Raw genomic sequence first — 22,683 nt, 5'->3', positions numbered from 1 at the left:
CTTGGAAAATGATTGTGGGGGCTAGGTGTTAGGGAACGGGTAGAGTGCTGCACACTTGCCATTTCTAATGCTCTTGGACCCAGGTCCCGGGCTGTCTCAATTGGGGTCTGAGGAGAGGGATAGTAGTCAAAAGGTGGCTTGTCCTACCAGCCATATGCTAGCTTCTGTCTCACCCTCACTGCACATTTCTACTTCTGTAAACTAGGAAGTGGATAGAAATTAGTTAACTGATGGTGGTAAGAAAAGCAAGGCCATCGGAGTTCATAAATTTTGACAATTTGGGAGGAATGATTATAAAATGGACTTTTGAGACTAACTTAAAGATTTCATTCCCTTATTTGTAAACATTGTTATGGTATTCAGTAATTATTTAAGATTCACAAGCCTATTTGGATCTTAATTACTATTAATTTTGAATTGTGAATTTATCATTTCCTGGATCAGAACATATAGAATGAGAAGGGACCTTAGTACATCTAGTATATACTCCTCTTCTAGCAACTGGGAAAAGTAAGGTACTGAGAATGGGATAGTGTTTTGTCTAAGGTCACTCAAATAGTAGCGTTGAAATTTTAACCAGGTCTTTGAATTCCATATATTTAGCATCCTTTGGAGCTCCAACCCATTTTACTCCATACTCAGGCAATAAAATTCATTTTAATATTAATTTATGCACAATAAAAATTAGGTAACAAGATTTGTATCAAAGGTACTGCCAGGCAAAATGGAATTTTCGATTATGTACCCAATAAAATTTTATGTGGCAGCTAAATGGCGCTGCAGTGAACAGAGCACTGGGTCCGGAGAAAGGAAGACTTGTCTTCTTGAGTTCAAATGTGACTTCAGACACCAACTGTGGGATCCTGAACAAGTCATTTAATCCTGTTTGTCTCAGTTTCCTCATCTGTAAACTGAGTTGGAGAAAGAAATGGCAAACCACTCTGGTGTCTCTGCCAAGAAAAGCCCCAAATGGGGTCATAGAGAGTCAGATTGAAATGAACAAGATTTTTTTGTGCCATTATTCCTTCCTATTCTCTTCAGTTCTACTCTTTGGCTATCTGATCATTGTGTTTTAAAATAAGTATAATAAAACCAATATAAACTCAGATTTCTATGGGTCAGAGAATATCTTTTAAATGCTCTATCTGCATATAGTGAAGAGCCATGTAAGGGATATTAATCCTGTCTCCTGAGGCTTTTTTATGGTATTGGTTTTTTGGAGGGCATGAGGGGAAATTCCAGTTTGTCATTTTATGTAACTTACTTGTCAGAGTGGATCTGATTTAATCAAACTTTAAAATTATCATTCAATCCCTCCTCTCCCCCTTTTATGAAACTAGAGTCTTATTATTTAATGTAAACTTACTATCTTTACAACTAAGAAAATGGATTTCATTTATGGAAAATTGTTAAACATTTGAATATGGATTTTTAAATTTAATGTAACTCAGAGAAATGAATTATTATAAAAGTTTTATTTTCTAATGTTAAATGGAGAGGGATCAATAGAGTTGGAAAGGACCCTGTAAATCATCTAATAACAATGCTTCTGGTCCTGGGGTCCATGAACTTGTTTTTTGTTTTTAATTGTTAACTAGATTTCATTTCATTGGTTCCCTTAGTCATTCTTGGTATTTTATTTAATGTATTAAAAACATCATCTGGAGAAGAGGGTCGTAGGGTTAGAGAATTAGGACAAAAAAAGGTTAAGAATCTCTGATCTAGTCTCAAGATAAGGAAAAAGTCTCAAGAGAGTTTAAGTGAATTGCCTGTGGTCCTTTCCTTTAATATATGATCCCTTCCTTCCCCTCCTTGACTGTTACCACTGGATAATAAGTGTTTGAGAAAGTATTCTTATTTCAAACCTGGTGCTCTTTTCTAGTACATAATACATCGGAGCCAGCTGCCATTGTGTGAAGTCATTGATAATAATTAACTATTTCAAAGATATTCAGAAATTCAAGTCCACCAGCATTTGTGAAATGCAAGGTCCTGTACTAAATATGTGATAAATGCTATGAATGAAATCATATTATGATTGGAAGCCAGAAACCAGGAAAGGGGAAGATTTTCATAATAATCAGCATTAATCTCTTTATAAGGTTCAGTTGATTCCATTTCTTTTAGGAGTTAATTGGCAATTTATTTCTATTTTCACTCTGCCTATTTCTAAAAGGTCTTGAAAATTTTCATTTCTAATTTCTTGAAATATAGTGCTTTATTTTCTTGTCCTGATTTCTGGAAGTCCAATGAATCTTAACTTTTGTTTCTCTTTGACCTAATTTTCTAAGACAGACATTTTGGATAGCCAATAATTTACATTTTCTTCTTATTTTTAAATGTTTAAAATTTTTTTTTTATTCCAATTTTTTTTGCTATTTCAGGAGTCACTATTTCTGTTTGATCCATCCTAGTTTTCAGGGAGTCTATTACCTGGGTAAAGTTTGCCACTTTCTGTTCTCAGCAATTTCTTTTTCTAGAGCTTTTATTATACTTTTTGTTTCTCTTGCTTCAGTATTTCTAGGTATATATGTAGTTCTTTTTTCCACCAAGTCTCTTCTTCCGTTGTAATGGTACTACTTAATGGTATTACTCTCTTCTTCCAGGCTAGATTTTTGGGACTCTTTGATTCTATAATAATTCTTTGTGATGATTTTCAGTTAACTCACCTCCCCTGCTTTAGTACCTAAATGGGGTATTGTGGCACTTCCAGGTTCTGTTTACCCAACCACCCCAATTTTGGATGGAATAACCAACCCTGCTTAGAGCTAATGCTAGAAAATAGCTAGAGAAAATAATATCTATTTATATCCATTATATCCATATATTCATTTATAAAGTATTAGTGAATATTATTGTATTATAAGAAATGAGAAGCAGAATAATTTCAGGAAAACCTGGAAGGACCTACATGAAAGGATGCATAGTAAAGTAAACAAAACTAGGAGAACATTGTACACAATAACAGCAATGTAGTTTATGAGGAATTGTGAATGACTTAGTTATTCTCTCAATACAGTGATCTAAATCCCACAGGACTAATGATGAAGCATACCTATCCACCTCCAGAAAAAGAATTGATATTGATTGAATACAGTCAGAAACATGCTATTTTTCACTTTCTTTCCCCCCTTTTCTTCGAGTCTTCTTATACAAAATGACTAATATGGAAATGTTTTACATTATCATATATGTATAATCTGTACCTGATTGCTTACTCTCTCCGGATTGAGGAAGAAGGAATTGAATTTGAAACTCAGAATTTTAAATAAAAATATTACCCCAAAATGGAGTTATGAAGACCTTTGGTTCCTTATTGGTAACCTTTGAGAAAGCAATTATTAACTATGTAGTATGTTGGAAACCAGAGGGATTGAAGAGCTGAATGACTACTGAGAAAGTGGAACATGGAGTGCTAGAAGGGAAAGGAAGAGAGGATAATATCATTAAGGAAAACACAGTACTACAGGGAAAGTAGAGACTTGTCTCACCTTGAGTAGAAGGCTTATATTGAGGAAGAGATGGTTGATAAAGATGGAGATTTATAGAGAGTCTCACAATTCCTCAGAATGAGAATATGGCATTGGTACTTAAGAATGAGTTTGATAGTAGAGTGGTTTGAAGGAAGAGAGAGACCAGGCAGGAGTTTTTCTTAGCTCTGTTTTGAGTTGACAGACATTTATAAGGAACCATGGATAAGAGCTGGTGAATACCAATGGCACTTTAATGTAATGTAATAGTATAGCACTTTGTTTCTCATCGGAAAATCTCTTCTTCCTCACCATAAGATCAGAACAAGAAGGGACTCAAGGGACCATTAAATCTAACTGCCTCTTTTTATGGTTGAAGAAATTGGGTACCAGAGAAATTAAGTGACATACCCCAGATCACCCAGTTAATAAGCTGTGGAAGAGGTTTTTACCCAGTGGATAGAGTGCCCTACCTGGGATCAAGAAGACTCATCTTCTTGAGTTCAAATCAGCCTCACTTACTAGCTATGTGACCCTGGGCAAGTCACTTCACATTGTTTGCCACAGTTTCCTCATCTGGAAATGAGCTGGAAAAGTATAAGAGAAACATTCCCATATCTTTTCCAAACAAAACAACAGCCATCACAAATGGGGTCATTAAGAGTCAGATGTGATTGGAAAACAACTAAAGCACAATTTTTCATACTAGAACTCATGCCACTATAACATACTGTGTCCAGATTGAAAGGAGAGGCAACAAATTTGATACTGAGCACCTAGCACTAGTATTGAAGAAATGATTGATTACCTGGAGTTGTAAATCCTATTCCTTGATGATATCCTTGAGCTTTAACATACTTTATATATAGGTTCTTTAAAACATTTAACAAACATTTTAAATGTCTGATTTAAATTTTAGAAATCATAGATACAAAATTTACTAAGTAATATAATCCATTCACAAATGTTTTTTGTAGATTTCTTATTGTCAGTATGGTAGAATCCCTGTGTTTGGATATCCTGTTTTAGCATTTAGAAGATTTATTTTTTGACTGTAATGAAGCCAACTGTCATCCTGAGTCAGTGTATATTTGTGGTAAATCAGTCAAATATAAGCTGAAGCATATGTATGAACTTTTTTTTTCCTAAAGATGTTTGGCTTGAGAAAGCTGACACTCGATTGTTACCTCAACACCTGGCTCTCCTGTATGAGCTGGGGAATTCAGGATTATGAGTGAGATTATACGATTGAAACAGGTGGTGAGGAACGTCTGCGGTAAATCTGAAGCTAACGTGTGTAGAGTGGCATTGGTTGAAAAGCATATTGTTTTATTCCTTGGGGTCTGGGATGGTAGTCGTCCAAGAGTGGGAACCACAAGATAGGAGTGGGAGAAGCATTTGAGAGTAATGGAAATGTGGGGTTGAATCCTGTCTCTGTTGCTAGTTTGAGTTTTGGACTTATCATCCCAGGGCTAGGGGTCATCTCCAAGATCCCTTCTCCCCTGAAATTCTCTAAGTCCAGTTAAAGCTCTAACTAGCTATATTTTTATGAGTTAGGGACAAATATTAGAATGTTTTTCACTGCTGTGGAATCCTACCAATAGGACAAACTTGACGAAATTAAAGAAGTCAGCAGAGAGGGTGTTGAGTAATTGATGAGCAATGCTAGTTAGAAAAGGAAGGCTCATTTCGAAATTTGAGCTTTGAGTGTCTTGTTGGCTGGATATTGAAGAGAAAGGAATGAACGGATATCAATGTTCCATTCAAAAATTGTAAGCTTCTTATTCTAATGACAAATGCCAACAAACATGAGTATTTCCCTATACAGAGAAAAACAGAAAAAGAATATGCGATAGTATAAATTTCTTCTTAATATAAGGCTTTTTAAAAGTACATAATAAATTCAACATGTCAGTTTCCAACTTGTCCTGCTTGCCTGTGTCTGGTTTCCTTAAGACTTGGTTCTATTCTTTTCTTTGCACTAAAAAAACAAACTTTCAATTATGAGCTTTTCTTTCTTTTCCTCTTTCTCCCTCTCTTCCCCAAATTTCTCTGGTCCTACATTAAAAATAAACAAACCTTTCCTTTGTAACATAAGTATAGTCGAGCAAAACCACCCACCATATTGGACAAGTCCACAAATATCTAGCACATTCTCCACCTCTAGTTTCATCATTGGTCCTCTGCAATTGTGGTTCATCACTGCATTGCTCAGAGTTCTTAAGTCTTTCTGGTTGTTTTTCTTTATGACGTGGACATCTTATGAATAAATTGTTTGTCTGTTGCTCTTCACTTCTCTTTGTCTTAATTCATAAAAGTTTGCCCAAGTTTCTCTGAATCCATAGGTAGCCCAGTGGAGTCAAGTAAATTCATCCTCAGATATTTATTAGGTGTTGTGACCCTGAAAAAGTCAACTTCTGTTTACCTCATGTTCCTCATTTGTAAAATTTGACATATTTCATATGTCAAAAAATAGCACCTAACTTCCAAGGTTTTTTGAGGATCATCTGTAAAACACTTAGCTCATAATAGGGACACAATGTAGTTGCTATAATTATAATCATATTAGTGATTATTCTCCCCTTTTTTAGTCATTTCTTATTTTGAAATAATATTCCCTTCCATTCACAGGTTATGGGTATTCTAAATGGGGAGAATGGGTCCTAACATTTGGAGCAAGATCTCTTAAAGTTCATCCAGTCTAACCTCATTTTACAAATGAGGAACCCGAGACATATATGCACAGTTGGAGCCAGGTCAGAGGTGGGGATTATGGAGGACTGTAATTGTAGAGGTGTGGGTGTGTGGAGGGGGAGTGAGTTATGGTAAATAGATTACCTTATTTTTGCTGGAACAGAGGGACTAGAGTTACTCGAGTTCATTTCACCAAATGCAAAAAGCATCCGGTTAGGTGTATGCTAGCCATGTATAAAACACAGCTTCTACCATACCCCCTACCCTCAAGGAATTTATGGTCTATTAAGGGAGAGACATGTACGCAAATAACTTATAATGCAAAAAGTGTGAAAATATTTGAGGTATAAATAAAATGCTTGGAGCCCACTTACAGGAAGGAGCTGGAGAATTTCAGGACTTCATTAGGGAATGGTAGTATATTTCTGGACTAGTGTACACATATGTAATAATGAGTTATTTCTGTAAAGGTAGAGGTGGGGAATAGCGAATGAAGAAATTTTTAATACTAAGATTTATCTTTATTTTTTATTAATTTATTTTCTCCCTCCCTCCTTGCCACCTTCCATTTTCCCTCCCTTCCTCCTCTTATTCTCCCCCTTCCTCCCCTTTTCCATTCTGTCCTCCCTTCCTTCTTTCCTTCCTTTTTCCCTCCTTCCTCTCTCCCTTCCTCCTTCTCTTCTTTCTTTCCTCTCTCCCTTCCTCCCTTTCTTTCTTCTTTCCTCTTTCCTTTCCTCCCTCTCTTCTTCCCTCCATCCCCTTGGGCAGGGTCACACAGCTAGTATATGCCTGAGGCTGGATTTGATCTCAGGTCATATTCCAGGTTAGAGTTCTATCTGCTGTGCCATTTAGCTGCTTCTGAAATGATGAATTCTGAAGCAGAATGACATGATACATTTTGTGAACATACAGGAAATTCAGACTGATTACTTCACCATTCTCTATACAAACCCTAATTCTCTTGCCTCCTTGCCATTGCTTATACTCCTCCCTATATCTCAATGACCCCATCTCCCGACTTCCTTCTCTCTTCCCTTATTCCCCTCTTCTTCTCTCATCTCTGAAGTGGAGATGAATTAGAATGTTTGTGTTGGAAGCCTGCTCTGCCCCTTTTCAGGGGTATGACTTTGAACTTCCAGGGCCATCAGTCTGTGCATCTGTAAAATGGAGGTGATATACTTTCGTTATTAATCTCCCATGTAAATTGTACGTGTCTATTAGGATCATTCTTCAAAGCCCAGCTCAGATACTACCATGAAATCTTTTTTAACCTTCAGTCAGTAATGACTTTCTTGACTTTACATAGCATTTGTGTCTACATTTCTCTTGAGCATTTCTCATAAATTTTATTTCATAGAACTTATATTAGAGATGACTTTGAAAAGTGAATCCAACCCTCTCATTTTAGATAAAGAAACTATTGTGATTTTTCCCTAGGTCTAGAACTCCAAATTTAGTTCTTTTTCCATCCCTCCCCATATTGCCTTTTCATCAATGTCATCTCTTCTTATGGATGGAGACCTTGAAACTCTTATATCCCTCTCCTAAATACTTGGCAATGTAAATCCAGCAAAGAAGGTACCTACTACATATTTAATGAGTGAAAGGCATTTAATGGCATGGAGAAGGAATTAAAGTAAATTTCTCCCATTGATTGACTTAATTTAAATGTAAATATACATACATATGTATGTGAATATACATAAATATGCATATTTTTACATGTAGTAAGTCATCCAGTGATTAGTAAATTGAATTGCCCACATATAAACATGTTGTCTTTTTTAAAATTAAAGCTTTTTATTTACAAAACATATGCATGGGTAATTTTTCAACATTGACCCTTGCAAAACCTTCTGTTCCCTTCACCCCCTCCCCTAGGTGGCAGGTAGTCCAATACATTAAATTTGTTTAAATATATTAAACATATTGTCTTAATAAATATTGCAAAAGGGACTGATGAGGGATACACAGATATTAAAATGAAAGATGCTGAACTATGATGTCAGTTTTGGCTAATCCGAGTCATGGGATGTGAACATTGCTAGGGATTCTAGGAATCCTAGTGTCCATCCTCTCTTTTACAATCGTGCTAAGTCATTTCTAGAGACATAAAATGCCATATCCAAGGTCACGCACTTTAAGGAGAGGGATAAGGCTTAGACTGGTGATCCTGAGTTCAGTTGGGGAAAACAATAACACTTTGCATTGGTTAACAAACACTTATTAAGTGCCTTCTGTGTGCCAGGTACAGTGCTGAACAGTGATACAAAGGCTCTCCCCTCATGGAGTTAATAACTGAATGGAGGAGAAACCATGCAAATAACTATATATAAACAGAGTATAGACTTTTAGAGTTTTCAGAGGGCATTTAAATATATTATCTGAGCCCTGTTGGGTATCAGGGTAGATTTTAGGACCTCTTTAACAGGCAAGAAAATGGAGCCCCCGTTTGCCTAAGTGATCTCATCCTTGAAAAGAAAATGTGTAAGATTAATGAATGAAGAGTATAATTCTGATAGGAGCAGAGACTAAGGGTACTTCCCTGTGAGGCTGGAATTTCTCACTGTACAGATCAGGGTCTTAGAGCTTTCTGAAGTGTCAAGAGGGATTAAGTCACTCACCCAGGGTCACATGATCATTATATGAAAGAGACCACTTTGAGGTGGATGCTGTGCCCATCATCAGATCACTTTGCTTCTTCTGATAGGTTAGGATAGTTCTAAAAATGGATTCTCCATAACTTTACCAGGTTGCCTCTCCTGCAACGCAGCTACTTTTTAGTTGTATTAAAAGTCAGTCTTACTGTAATTCAAGTGGTTTAAACAAATCTCTTCCTTTCTCTTTTTCTTGTCTAAATTTTGAAGACATAGGAATGCCATTTTCCCTTTCGAGTTAGTTTTTGCCCCTTGTGAATTAACTATAGTTAGACTAATAGAAGCATCTCAGAAGACTTTTATTCTTTCATTCAACAAATATTTAATTAGTCGCTACTATGTACAAATAAATGAACTAGGAATTGAAAGAGACATAAAGAAAAAAACAGACCCCGCCTTTCTGCTTGTGGAGTTTATAATCTACTATATAAGAGCCAGAGAGGAGGTATGAACAATTCTTTTTGTTAACCTTACCAAGCTTTTACAAGTCCCATCAGGGAAGAAATTATGATCTAGCTCAGTCCCTGATTTCACTGCTCTGTGGGAGCAATTTGCTTTAATAATTCCCCTCTTCCCCATTAACAGTAAAACTTCTACTAAAAGGAGGGAGGGTGGTACTCTGGAAATAAATGCAGTAGATTTTTAAGTGAGATGCAAAGGGATTTGCCTTTTGAAAACTGGGACTAGGTCTATATGTGTAATAAAAGGCTGTAAAATACTAAAGTATCATGTGATCAGCCCAGATCTCTTTGGGTTTGGGGTATGTTGTGCTTGGATCCTCCATTGACTAGGGTTTTTAGTGTTGGTTAACTTAAAGATGGTGTAGTGTACAAAGTATCAGAGTTAGATCCTTTGCCCAATAATAATAGCTGCATTGTATTGGACACATTGTACTTTACAAAACATTTTCCTTTCAATCCAGACAAGGAATTATCAGTCATTTTACAGGTGAGGAATCTGAAACCCAGTGAAATTTAATGATTGTCCAAAATTGCACAAATACTAGGTGCCAGAGCTGGGCCGCAAAGCTAGTTTTTTTTTTTTTTTTTTTTTTGTCTTGTTTTCTTTTCTTTTCTTCCTTCCTTCTCCCCTTTACCCCACACTACTACTTCTGGGGCAGACATGTTGGCATTCTGTTTCAGCTGAGGGAGATGGGTTTGGTCACCAAATGGTTTATCATCTTTTTCTTTCATTGACAGCACAGGGGTTATGTTTGAAGGATGTCTTCTGTTTGTTGGAGCTTTCTTAGATCTATTCTTTGGTTTTATAGAGATCTAGCTCTGACACATTGGTAACTTTGTCATCTAGGGGTAACTGATGTAAAAATCAGCTCTTCAGTTTCCTTATCTACAAAATGGGATTAATAATACTTCCCTTACGTATCACACAGAGTTATTGTGAGAAAAGTGCTTCCTAAGCCTTAAAGGCTTATAGAAACATGAGCCAGAACAAAAAAAGAGTGTCTGTGTTCTTGGGAAATCAATACATTGCAATAATACTTGGCATCTTGAAAACCTTAAGGAGCTTTATACACATCAGCTATTATTAATTGTTATAGTTTTTCCCTGAAGGAAAAACCCCACAGATCTGACTAGTAATTGTTTGCTAATGATTTTATTCCTGTTATAGCTCACATAAGATTTAACTCACACATTCTGGTGAAGTCAGGGACTGTGTCTATAATGTTGTAATGCTAGTAATGGCTAGTAAGAGGACATTTTCTGTACTCAACTCTAGCTGTGGCCAAGATTTTTGACATCATAGGCTTCATATCATAGTTTCCAAAGGTGTTTGCATGTGTCTCCCCGATTAGATTGTAAGCTCTCTGAGGGCAGGGACTGTCTTTTGCCTTTCTTTGTGCACTTAGCACATAGTATAGTGAGGGGCACATAGTAGATGCTTAATAAATACGTCTTGATTTGCCTAGTGCATATACAGAGTCTTTCATTTTCTCTTCACCCAATTATTCTCAGGCAGAATGAACTTTTCCCAGTGCTCTAGCCAAGAATTTCTTAACTTGAAATCTGTGAACTTTTTTCCTTAAATATTTGGATAACTATTTCCATATCACCAATTTCATTTGTAACACTTTGTATTTTATTTAACTCATTTAAAAACCTTTATTCTGAGAAGGGATCCATGGACTTTACCTGACTGTTGCTCACAAGTCCAGAGCCTGTGGATTCAGCCATTTTGCTGGAACTAATGAAGCTGCTCCTACCAAAGCCAGAACCAACTCTAAGCTCAGAGACAAGGGATTGGGACAGAAGTTCCCAGAAAATGAAAAGAAGGGGAGAGCTGGGCTAGGTTGGGCTGCTGCTGCTGATTCAGGGATTATAGGAAGCAAGACAAGTAGTGAACCTGAAGCCATCATGTTCACAAGTAGAAGTCATACTTGAACCTGGACCCACGGACTTCCAGACTAATACTGGCATTACAACCAAGCTACTTGTTTCTCTTCAGGAGTGAAAAAAATCTAGTGCAAAATAGGAATTCTAATATTATTAATCCTGAATTTTTGATGATTCTTCTTAGACTTGGATTTTCTTTTGTATGATCAACAAATGTAGAAAATATTTTAGGGGCCGCCCAAAAGGTGCTTAAGAAAATTGTTGATTTTAAACAATTTAGAATTTACTAATTTTAAGTGAATATTGTAGCTAGAGCTCCACTTGCAGGCATATTGTTACTTTAAGCCATAAAGGCAATAATTTTAAAAATGGACAGGCTTCAGCCCTGAAGTCAGGAGGACCTGAGTTCAAATCTGATCTGACACTTAACACTTCCTAGTTGTGTGATCCTGGGCAAGTCACTTAATCCCAATTGTTTCAGCAAAAAAAAAAAAAAAAAGAAAGAAAGAAAGAAAGAAAAGAAAAAGAAATAAAAAAAAAAAATTAGACAGTGTCCCAAAAGTCTTAGTACAGTTGCAAGCCATTTTGTGTTACTGTAAGCCATCAAAGCTTTTGTATTTTAATGTCTTACAACTGCACTAAGATTTTTGGGACACTCTCTACTATAGCACAGCTATCACTCATTGACTTTGTTTTCCCCACCCAGTTAGTCAAAAGAAAAGGGATTTTCTCGTGCCCAAGCCGTAATACTTCAACAGATTTGTGACATCATCAGTGAAGGTGTTCTCTTCAGCAATGGCCTAACCCATGCATTCTTGCCTGTTGGACTTCTGCTTCTCCTTGGTGGTGGAGGGGGATCCATGTGGGGGACTTCCCTCCACTTATCCCGACTCTCCCTCCTTTCAGGATGCCCCCTCTGGGCTCCAAACAAAGTGCTTTTAAAAAAATTACAGCCCTGGTTATTTTGGAGGCAAGGCATAATGTGCATGTCCTAGCCCGAATCTAGTCACTTGGTATCCCTACCCTCGCCAGTCCAGAGCTGGCATCTGGATCGGGAATCTCTCTGCAGCAATGGCAGTTCCACTGGAGACACTGAAGAGCTGCTGTGGGTAGGAGCAGAGTCTTTTTCCATCTGCAGTTAAGGTAGTGGGGAGGGGCCTCCTTTGGGAGAAAAGCCAGCTTTGGAGATGTTTGGGAGGATCTACATTGAAGGGACTCAGAAAGGGAGGGCGGACTGCCAGGCCAGGGGAGTGTGTGGATGTGTGTGGGGTGGAGGGTGATGAGAAGGGAGGTGTCGGTTTATGGAAGGAGTCGGCCTTTTCATGGAGGAAGTGCTCATTTTCCCCTCCCCTTATGTTGGTTCCCTGAGGCAAAGCCTTATTTACCATTGGTAATGATGGCTCTGGATTTAGGTCTCCAAGGAAAGCTTTTCAGCAGCTGAATTTAATATATGAGATGCTCATGAACGCAGGTGCTTGTGACATGAAGTCCATGTAACCTCCTTTGCACCTGTTTTCCAAATAGCAAGATCCCCTATTCCAGTCCTGTTTCTATGGAATGACTCTCCTCTTGTTGTCTCTAGTCTTTCTAATGAGAGTTTATAGTTATGGAGCGAGGCGTCATGGAGAGAGTAGGGCCAGCTTTAGCATTTGGAAGACATGGGGCAATGGAAAAAAGCCTTCCTTTGGAGCCTGAGGACCTGGATTCCTATGGGACTCTGTTACTGTGTGACCCTGGACAAGTCCTCTGCATTCTCAAGTACAAAATGAAGAAGTTAGGCTAGATTTCCTCCAAGACTTCCCCACATGATGCTATGGGCCTAAGCCCTAGCTCTGACACACTATCTGTGTAACCATGCGCGAGTCAGTGCCCAGGCTACCCTCTAAGTCATAGGGGTCCTCAAACTTTTTAAATAGGGGGCCAGTTCACTGTCCCTCAGACTGATGGAGGGCCAGACTCTAGTAAAAACAAAAACTTGGTTTTGTGGGCCTTTAAATAAAGAAACTTCATAGCCCTGGGTGAGGGGGAATAAACGTCCTTAGCTGCTGCATCTGGCCCATGGGCCGTAGTTTGAGGACCCCTGCTAAGACTATAACCAAAAGTTACTGATTTCTGTTTGTGGAAGGAGTTTCCTCACAATGGTGGAATCCTGGGGCTAGACCTCCCCTCCTCCAAAAGTAGCACTTAAGGTGCTTCATGTCATTTATCTCATTTGATTCTAACAATGACTCTGTAAAGTATATGGTGAAAATAGCATTTTCCTTGTTTTAGAGATATAAATATTTTCCCCAAGATCCTGGAGATGTGCAAAGCTGATTAATCCCGATGCTCAGAAATTGTATTCTGCTTAATTAAGTTTCATGTTAACTGAGGATTAATCAGAAAGTCTTTTTTTTTTTTTTCAACTTTACAAAAAAATTTCCCCCTAAAATGCTTGCTTTCCTGTCATGGTACAATGTACTGAGTATGATTAACTCTTTCCATAGTGATTTTATAATTTCCCAATGCTTTGAGTCATCATTATCAATTTTAGTCTTAATTAAACAGGCTATCTCCTCCATATTCTCCCACACCCTCTGAGCGGCATTACCTCATAATATCATGCAATATAACATCATTAATGCATTTGGAGCAACCTCACCATCATGCTAGGAAATATTGCCCCTTGGGAAGATTTTTTTCCTAAAGCTTGCTCTCTACTGCAGATGTGAATGCAGTGCAAAAGTGTCAAACACAGGGCCTGGGAGCCCACTGCACACCTCAGTAGGGCTCAAACCAGATTAAAACACAAGGGGGGACAGCTAGGTGGTGCAGTGGATAGAGCACTGGCCCTGAAGTCAGGAGGACCTGAGTTCAAATCCAGCCTCAGACACTTAATACTTCCTGGCTGTGTGACCCTGGGCGCAAGTCTCTTAATCCCAATTGACTCAGGGGAAAAAAACACACGCTTGGGAAATATTTAACAAAATAAATAGAAATACAAGAAAACAGCACCCCATTTTCAATGTGCAGCCTTTAGCAATCTTCATGCATGATTCTGTTTGAATCTGCCTGGCCCCTGTTTCTGTTTGAATTTGGGTAGACACTAGCCTGGATACTGCTGTCAGCATGTGTTCTTGAAGGAGTTTTCACAAATGAAATCCTAATATCAGTATTTTTCCTTGTCATCAATCCCTTTTCTTCCTAAAAACTAGAATATAAGGGTGAAAAAACTAATGTTGAGTTCATTGATATTGTTACTGATATAGAATAATGGCAAGGTGGCACCTTGGATAAAGTGTGGGACCTGGACTCAGGAAGCCCTGAGTGTGAATCCTACCTCAGACACTTACTGAGTGTCCCTGGCCAAGTCATCTAACCTTTCCCAGTTTTAGCTGAAAGATAATAGCAACGACCTCATAAGCTTGCTGTAAGGGTCTAATGAGATCGAGATTTTATGACATATTAATGATATCACGGGACTGAGATCTCAGTCCATAGCCAGCATACATAAAGTGTTCCACAAGCCTTCAGCCACTTTGTACACCTGTATATTATTAATAACCAATAAGGCAGATTGCTCTCTCAGCAGATTTCATTACCATTCTCCAAAAATTATAAATATGGATTAATTGTTTAATGCCCTGTTAGTCACTAAGCAATAACCTTCAAGAAGGTCCAGTTTTGTAAAGGAGATGACACAGCACAAATTACCCTGAATAGTATAGAATTACAATGTTCCCCGAGTTAGGATACATAGGAATATCCTATACTCATCCGGACTCATCAAAGGGGGCTACAGAATGTTTCTGAACTTATCCCCCGCCTCCCTCAGGTTCCCCTTTAAATCACTTGCCGGGATGCTTTCCCTGTGCTGCTGGCAGAGCCGACTCACTTTGTGCACAGATGCACACACAAACACACAAGCACACACATGCAGACACGCTCCTGGCTAGCTGGAGGAAGGCGGGGCTGGAGCTCTGTCTCTGAGTTATGGAGAACTGTCCGCCTCGTCCTGTGTCCAGGCAGACACTACGTCACACAGTTATCTCTGTTTGCCTTCTATGTATTTCATCATGTTGCCCAACAGCCCTATTTTTTCCCCAAAGTTAAACGGGATGAATAGGCGCAAGCTGAACTATTTGAAAGAGGCTTATCCCCAGCTGCTGCTCTCTGAGACAAAGAGAAGTATTATTTGAAAGAAAATAAATCTGCGCTGGCTGTTGGGGTTTCTGCCCTCGCACAGACACTGTTCTGTACAGTAATGAATTGGGGAGATCCGAGTTGGGTTGGGAGATGGTGGAGCACAGTTGTTTGATCGGGGTCCTGCCTTGCCAGTAAGATGATGTCAATTCTGGGTGCTGTGGCCTGTGGGCAGACAGAAAGAGACAAATGACTGCCAGAGCTGGGCCGGCTCCTTCAGTAGGGTGGGTTGTGGTTTTAGTTCTCTCGTTTAGATCTACATACTGTTAAGGGGAAGGGGAGATAGCAGAAAACAAACTCTTTTAAGTCTCAGATGTCACAACAGAGATTTTGTTTGTGCTGTGATGGAAAATCTTGAATTATGTGGGGTTTATCCTCAAAATTTGTCTTCAGGAATTATGGCAAAATTGTGACTATTCCTTTCCCTTCTAGATCTAAACACTGTGGACCTTTCTCTAATCTTGATCAGCATCCTCTTCATAAAGCTGGAACATATTCTATTGCTTTGGTTAATGTAGACAATATGGGAAAAAATTTAGGCATCAAGTTAAATAAAATAGTGTATTTTCAAAGCATGTTACAAACTTGGAAGTACTATGTAAATGCTAGTGATTATTATCAGAAAAAAAATTTCTTCCTTTGTTGACTAAGAATGATCGACCCAGCTTAAGAACATGAGTCAAAAGGCTTGTGTCCAGCCCTGGCTCTGCCACTAAATCAGAATCTGTGGGCAAATTAATTGACCTTTGTCTCAGTTTTCTCACCTTTAAAATGAGAATAATAATGATGAATTGTACTGTGTAATTGTACAGCATTGTTTTAAGAATCAAGTGACCTTTGCAAATTCATTTTGTAGCTCTAAAGTGCTATGGAAAATTATTAGTGATAATCATATAATGCTGTTCATCATTTTTCAGTGAACCAACTCACTCTTACACGTATGAGTCCCAACAAGGAGCATACCATCTTGTTGAAGAGACAAAATTAGTAATGAGTTATGAAATTGTGAAGCTTACATAAATTCAAACACTTATCAGCCAAATCCACACAACTCAAAGAATAACAATTTTTTGAGAAAACAGTGTACAATTCCAGCATTTATTCTTCCTTTCCTTTAGTGGACTGTGTACCTGGAGTGCACCTGGATTACTTAAGAGCTTCTCTGGCAATCAGCCTTTAGTAGGTGCTTACTAAATGTCTATTGATTGACTGATGAGTTAACCAAGATCAGATGAGTGCCTGTCACCCCCACCTGGGGGTGAGCCTCTCCCTTCTTAAATCCCACCCATGCTCTAAAGCTAGACTAAGGTCCTGTCTTCTTTTAAGGTTTTCCTCTCACAGATCATAACTTTCTCTGAGCTCTTGTTGTATACTTTTAGTATAGTGGAAAGAACATTGTGAGTAGAATCAACAAATCCCAGTTTCAGCTTCTTCCTACTCGTGTGAACTTGAGGAGGTTGTAGCTTTCCCCAATCTGTTTCTTTATCTGTAAAATGAGATTGTTAGTAGTACAGTGGATGATTTAAGGTTTCTCTCAACTTTACATCCTATGGTAGAATATGGCGATGGTCCGAATTCTGTATGTGACAAACGGAAATAGGTCTGGATTTCTGAAAGTCCCAGGCCAGAACAGGTCCTGGTTTTTTAGACACTTCGTTTGAAATGGAAAGTTCCACTTGAGTTTTGCTGCCAGCATCTCTAAAAGGAAGTCTGACTTGTGGTGTATTATGGGTCACTATATATTTGCTAGTTTATATCGTGCTGACTAAATTGGCAACATGTTTATTTTTTCTGGTAAACATTCAGAACGTTTGCTTTTTGCTCCTCCTTTCTCTAACAAAATCACACTTGTCATATGTGAATGAAATAGATGACTGTTAAAACCTTCCACACATCAGTGATGATATGAAAATTAGTGGTGGCAGACAAAGATTTCCTTTCTCAGGGACCACAAGGCCTCAGATGAAGTTGACTTTATTCTAATATTACTCCCAAATTGGGACTAAGTTGAAATTAAAATGGTTCCCGCCTCAAAGACCAAAGTTTGGTATGATATTCTGAACTCCTACTGACTGTGGGAACATTGATTATTCTTCCTTTGCCAACCTTCTCTTCTCCTTTCTCCTATCCCCACATAAATTAAAACCTTCTAAAAATGTTGTTTGAACTTTGAACTTAAAGCAGTTTGGTGAGGGAAAAGCAGAGAGCTCCTGGAGTGGAATGACCTTGTTCCAAATCTCACCTGGGAATCCTGGGGCAAGTTAAGTTGGTCCCCCTTGGTGAGCCTCCATTAGAGTATAAGAACATTGAACTAGATTGCTTCTGCAGTCTCTTCTAGCTCTTTGTTATCTTATCCTAAAAGTATATGCATATTTTAAAAATATGGGTTGTGTTCTTAGTGGAAAAATAAAAGGCTAAATTTATTTTCATTTTCAAAAAGTAAAAAAATGTAGTTTAGCTTAAATAGTTTTGATGTGTGAGTAGTCAAGGGCCTCAAGGGTTGGTTCCAAAGTAAGTAATTTGTGGATCTTATGTTCTCTTGGTTTAACAATTTCACTTGAAATGCTATAGTTGTAAGAAACTTTGTCATCACCTTGTATGAGGTTGGAAGTCTGGTGTTTCTCTTCCCCTTCCCTCAGGTGCTAGAACCTTCTCTTCTAAGATTACATTCCATCTCCTCTGTGTATGTCATGTATGTGTCTCTTTATATGTTTTCTTCCTCCTTATGATATAAGCTCCTTGAAGACAAAGAATGTTTTTGCCTTTCTTTGTATTTTTGGTGCCTTGATACACACAGTAAATGCTTAATAAATGCTTATAGATTGGCTAATTATATCCAAAAAATGAAGAAAATGTTTCCTCTTCCCTAATTTCCCCCCCCCCCCCTGTAAATAAGTGAACTACCAACTCATAAATTCCTTTTAAACAAAGCAACATGCCAAAAAGAGTGATAAAAATGTAACAGCCAAGAAAAGTTAATTTGGCACGCTGGGTTTAATGAGCTCAGTACTGAGTCTGTCTCATACCGTGGGCTAGGAATCAAGACCCTTTCAAAACCTGTGTGTTTGATGAGGCTTTGAGATTGCTTATGGTAAACAAACTCTTTTTCTCCCTGTTATTTTATTCCAACTTTTATTTTTAAACTTTACCCTAAAGACTACTTATGCTTAAAAAAAAAAATTCACGTCTTATATAAAATGGTTCAGGCTTGGCTTCTAACCATGCACTCAAACCATGTTCTGAGCATGGCAGGCATATGGCCAAAATGCCAAAACTTTCCAGTGAGAACAATTTTGAAAGGAGTCAGAATTGTCTTGGGGTTGGGGGTTGGGAAAAGCATTGAATTGTGGGCATGTACTTATGCTTGATGATTGCATCTCCTCTCTTGCAGGTGAAGCTGCTCTAAGAGGTGAACCCAGAATGCAAGCCCTTCCTGTGTCCCCTGCCCTCACCAATCATCGGACAGGGCCCCCTCCCATCAGCCCCAGCAAGAGGAAGTTTAGTGTGGAACAGGGGGATGATGACCTAGACTGTGAAAATGATCATGTGTCCAAGATGAGTCGTATCTTCAATCCCCATTTGTGAGTACCTCGTTTTAATTCTGCATAACCACATCTGGGCCTCTTGGTTCCAGCATTCTTCAGAGCCCATTGGCCCAGGCTGGCCATCGGGGATTCCGAAATCATCTGATTTTTGATTCTGCTACTGATGTGTCAAAGAGTGAGCAGCCCTTAAGCGAACTAATACAGCGTAAAAATAATCTGAGAGAATTTATTTCCGAGAGACTTGTAGGAATATTGATATTCTTTTCAAATTCTGGTGCAGTTGTTCTACTTTGCCCATGTGTCTTTCAGCCACAACTTCTTGGCTTGCTGATCCTGTCAGCTGGATTCTCCCTTGTGTGTATACAACATATATACATAGGCACACACACATAGAATGGAGCCTTCGGAAGGAAGGTGACATTTGACAGAGGGGCAGGGGGCTACCCAGGGAAGAGCCTTCCATCTACAGTGAGTGAATTTGGGTTCGAATTCCAGCTCTTCCGTTTACTGGTGGGTGATCTTGAGCAAATCGCTTCATTTTGGGTACGTTTCCTTACTTGTAATTGGACTGTCCCTTTTGGACCCTGGGTTGTGGCAGTTATGAGATGGAGGAAAAGGCCTTTTCTGTGAAGTCCTTTCCAGGTTTTTTTTTTTTTTTTTTTTTTTTCCCCTGTAGGGATACAGAATTTAAACTTATTCTACGACATATGTTAAATAGCCATTTCAGTCCTGCGGGATTAATGCCGAGAGAATGAATGAATGGTAGAGAATTAGACTTAGGCACCGGCTCTAGCCAGGCCCGTCGTTTATAGAGGTGACAACACATTTATGGAGGGAGCATCGCTACCTATGTCTGAAAGCGGATCCCGCCCGAGTGTCTTCTGATTTCTCCTCTCGCCGCCTCCCCAGCTCCTTGGAAAGAGGGAGAAATGCTTTGCGTGTTTCCCGGGCCGGGGCCGCTGCGCCAGCTGCTCGGCAGAGTCCGGTCTGCCGGCTGAGGGCACCAGTTGTTATCGGCCCTTATTGGTGCGCTCACGTTCGGTCCCTGGCACTCCATCCGCGACGGAGGAAAGGAGCCGCTCGCGAGGCGGCTCCTCGCGTCCCCATCCTGGCCAGAGGCGGGGAAAGGGGGACCTGAGAGACATTGAGAGCTAATTGTTCTGTAATGAATCCACAGGCTGCCGTTCCTCGCTTCTCGTTTCTGGGAACGCTTCTATTTCTGGCAGCGATGTGAGGCTCCGAGAGTTCCCCTCTTTCCTTCCTCGCTGGAGGAAGTGATCCCGAGCACTTGGGCTATGGGAGGCAGCGTGATAAGTGGAGCCTGCTGCCCTGGCCCGGCAGCCTGCAGCATTCCCCGAATTCCGGCCTGCTTTGGCCTGTTGTGTTCAGTCATAAGACACTGACGGAGGTATTTATCTTCAAATAAATCACTGTGGTGTTAGTCACAGGCTGAGCCTGCAGTCTGTAGCTTTGGAATTTGCTACAAATCAGGAATCCAGGACCGAGGCAGTGCAAAACAATGAAATCTCACAAGTGGACTGACGGACGGACGGACGGAGGGAGGGAGGGGGAAGGCTTGGCTGGTTAACTCTTTAGGCGCCTTTGTTCCGTGGGGAGGAAGATGTGCGCCCCTTCGCGGCCCGGGGCATCGTGGGAAGCCTTGAACTTGGGGGCGGGACCCCGCTTGGAGCTCTCTTCCTTGTCACCTCTAAGGCCATGGGCAACTTAACGAAGCTTTCGGTCAGTTAGCGGGGCTCAGACCAGATGGTCCCCCGAAGCCAAATCGTGTTCCTCGGATGCCTTTAACACTCGAAGGCAGCAGTTGTGAAGTTATTTTTTAATTTCTTGGCGGGGACTGGCCGGTGGTAGGAAATAATTTCAGGATTCCTACTTGACTTCAAATGTCACTGACCGTTTGTCAGTCATAGCACTTTATTTAGCAGTAAGTCTGAGATGATAGAGTTAGAAGGACTAAATTTCCTATACTCTTTTCATTTGGCTTCTAGTTGAAAGCCAAAAATAGCATCACCATACTCCAGTCCTCTCCTGCCAGATCGGTGAGGAGCTGAGCAAAGAGTGATGAATAATCTTCTTAACTAGACCCTCAGGTCTCATAGATTTTGCCCTAGAGCTTAACTAGAGGTTCTGCTTTAGCGTTTAATTAACCTGTATCTTCTATTTTCTTTTCCTTGTTTCAGCTAATGATTAATTTTAAGGCTGTCTCTTAATGCCTCCCTTATGCTTTAAAAAAATAGCCAGTATGGTTTTCATAGGCAAATATAAAGAATATATTACCTCCAAGAGCCTTTCTGTAGTGGCATTTAGTAAATACAATTGTTTGATTTGATAAAAGTTTTTCTCTTGCAGGCAACAGTGTAGTCCCTTAAAACAAAGGTTTTCTATAATGGGTTACAGACCTCCTTTTTTTTTCTTCTGGAGCAGAATTATACTGAAGTTGATAGGATACTATATTTAATCTCTATAGGAGTTCATAAAAATATGCTTTCATTTTTGTGCTCTTAAATCTAAGAACTTGTAATAAAATGTGTTTTGTTTATTTTATCATTTACAAAATCATAATAAATCTGGGGAAGGAGCAGTGTTCAAAAACAGATTTGGCAGCTAACTCAGAGGTTTCAAAGATATATGGTTTGGCTGCATTTCATGAAAACAATTGTATTTAGATAACTTTCCAAACTTAGATCGAGGGTCTGGCTTTGTTGAGCACAGAGTAGGAGGCTGCAGAGAGGGTTATTGAATTTCATTGGATTTTTCCTTACAGAAGATGGTACCTCTGAACTACAAACCAGAAAAGGGAATCTTTTATTCCTGCCCCTGCTTGTTTATCTTCTGGATTGATTTTCCTTTCCATATAATGCCCAAAAGAAATTTTTTACCCACCAGGGAAGAAACGTAGTGTATATATAAAGTCTTTGGTTGGTATAAAGTACAGTAAGAACAGTTTAAAAGGGTAGGTCTTGGCTGGGGGTGGGGGTGGGGAGCTGAGAAGAATAAAATCAACTGGATTCTCTAAATGTAATCTGGGGATCTCTAATAATCTGTGAGAATTCTCTAGTTTTATAGATTTTCTAGGCAGTTTAACAAAAACTAATGTTAATAATAATATGATAATTTTGCTGTTCTTCCTCAGACCAATTAATATCACTTTTTTTTTTTATGTCTCACTGAAAGAAATCAGCTTCAGTCTAATCATTAATTTTGAGGAGTTTATGTTCTGTAGTGATAAATGGAGTAACTAGTTTTCCCACTTAAGTGGTATCATATGGATTTCTTTTGAAGTTCAAGCATATCTATCTGACGATTGGGTCAGATCCTATTTTCCAACTAGCTTGAATCTTTGTTTGCTTTTTCAATCATTTGTTGTAATAAGTTTTAGTGAAGCCTTTCACTGGCGGTCATTTCTAGAAATAGCAGCTCCCCTCCCCCTAAACCTCCTCTGGTGTTGAATTCTTTTTTATAACTAAGAAAAATTATTTTAATATATTTAACATCTACTGGTCATCCTGCCATTTAGGGGAGGGGGGGGGGTAAGAGGTGAAAAATTGGAACAAGAGGTTTGGCAATTGTTAATGCTGTAAAGTTACCCATGTATATATCCTGTAAATAAAAGGCTATTAAATTAAAAAAAAAAATTATTAAATAAAACCACTTGATAGAGAGATCAGATCTGATAAGGAGACAGAAAAGCTCTCTGGAGTTCTCCAGCCTAGTGCCTGAGCTTGCAATGGTCATTTGCCCCGGGGGAAAAAAGAGCTGTGGTAGA

At 39.1% G+C, this 22,683-nt stretch overlaps 1 protein-coding gene across 2 annotated transcripts in view; it reads left to right on the top strand.

Moving 5' to 3' along the window:
• VGLL4 (vestigial like family member 4) overlaps positions 1–22,683 on the top strand; it is a 175,878-nt gene that overhangs the window by 113,550 nt on the left and 39,645 nt on the right. For both annotated transcript variants that reach the window (XM_003762418.4, XM_003762419.4), the window contains one exon: positions 18,746–18,935. In XM_003762418.4, the coding sequence (XP_003762466.1) occupies positions 18,746–18,935 (190 nt within the window). The remainder of the gene's footprint in view (positions 1–18,745; positions 18,936–22,683) is intronic.

This window comes from Sarcophilus harrisii, chromosome 1 (genome assembly GCF_902635505.1).
Source record: "Sarcophilus harrisii chromosome 1, mSarHar1.11, whole genome shotgun sequence".
NCBI classification, from domain to species: domain Eukaryota; kingdom Metazoa; phylum Chordata; class Mammalia; order Dasyuromorphia; family Dasyuridae; genus Sarcophilus; species Sarcophilus harrisii.
Note: the sequence above shows the minus strand (reverse complement) of the source record. Positions and strands in the feature narration are given on the sequence as shown.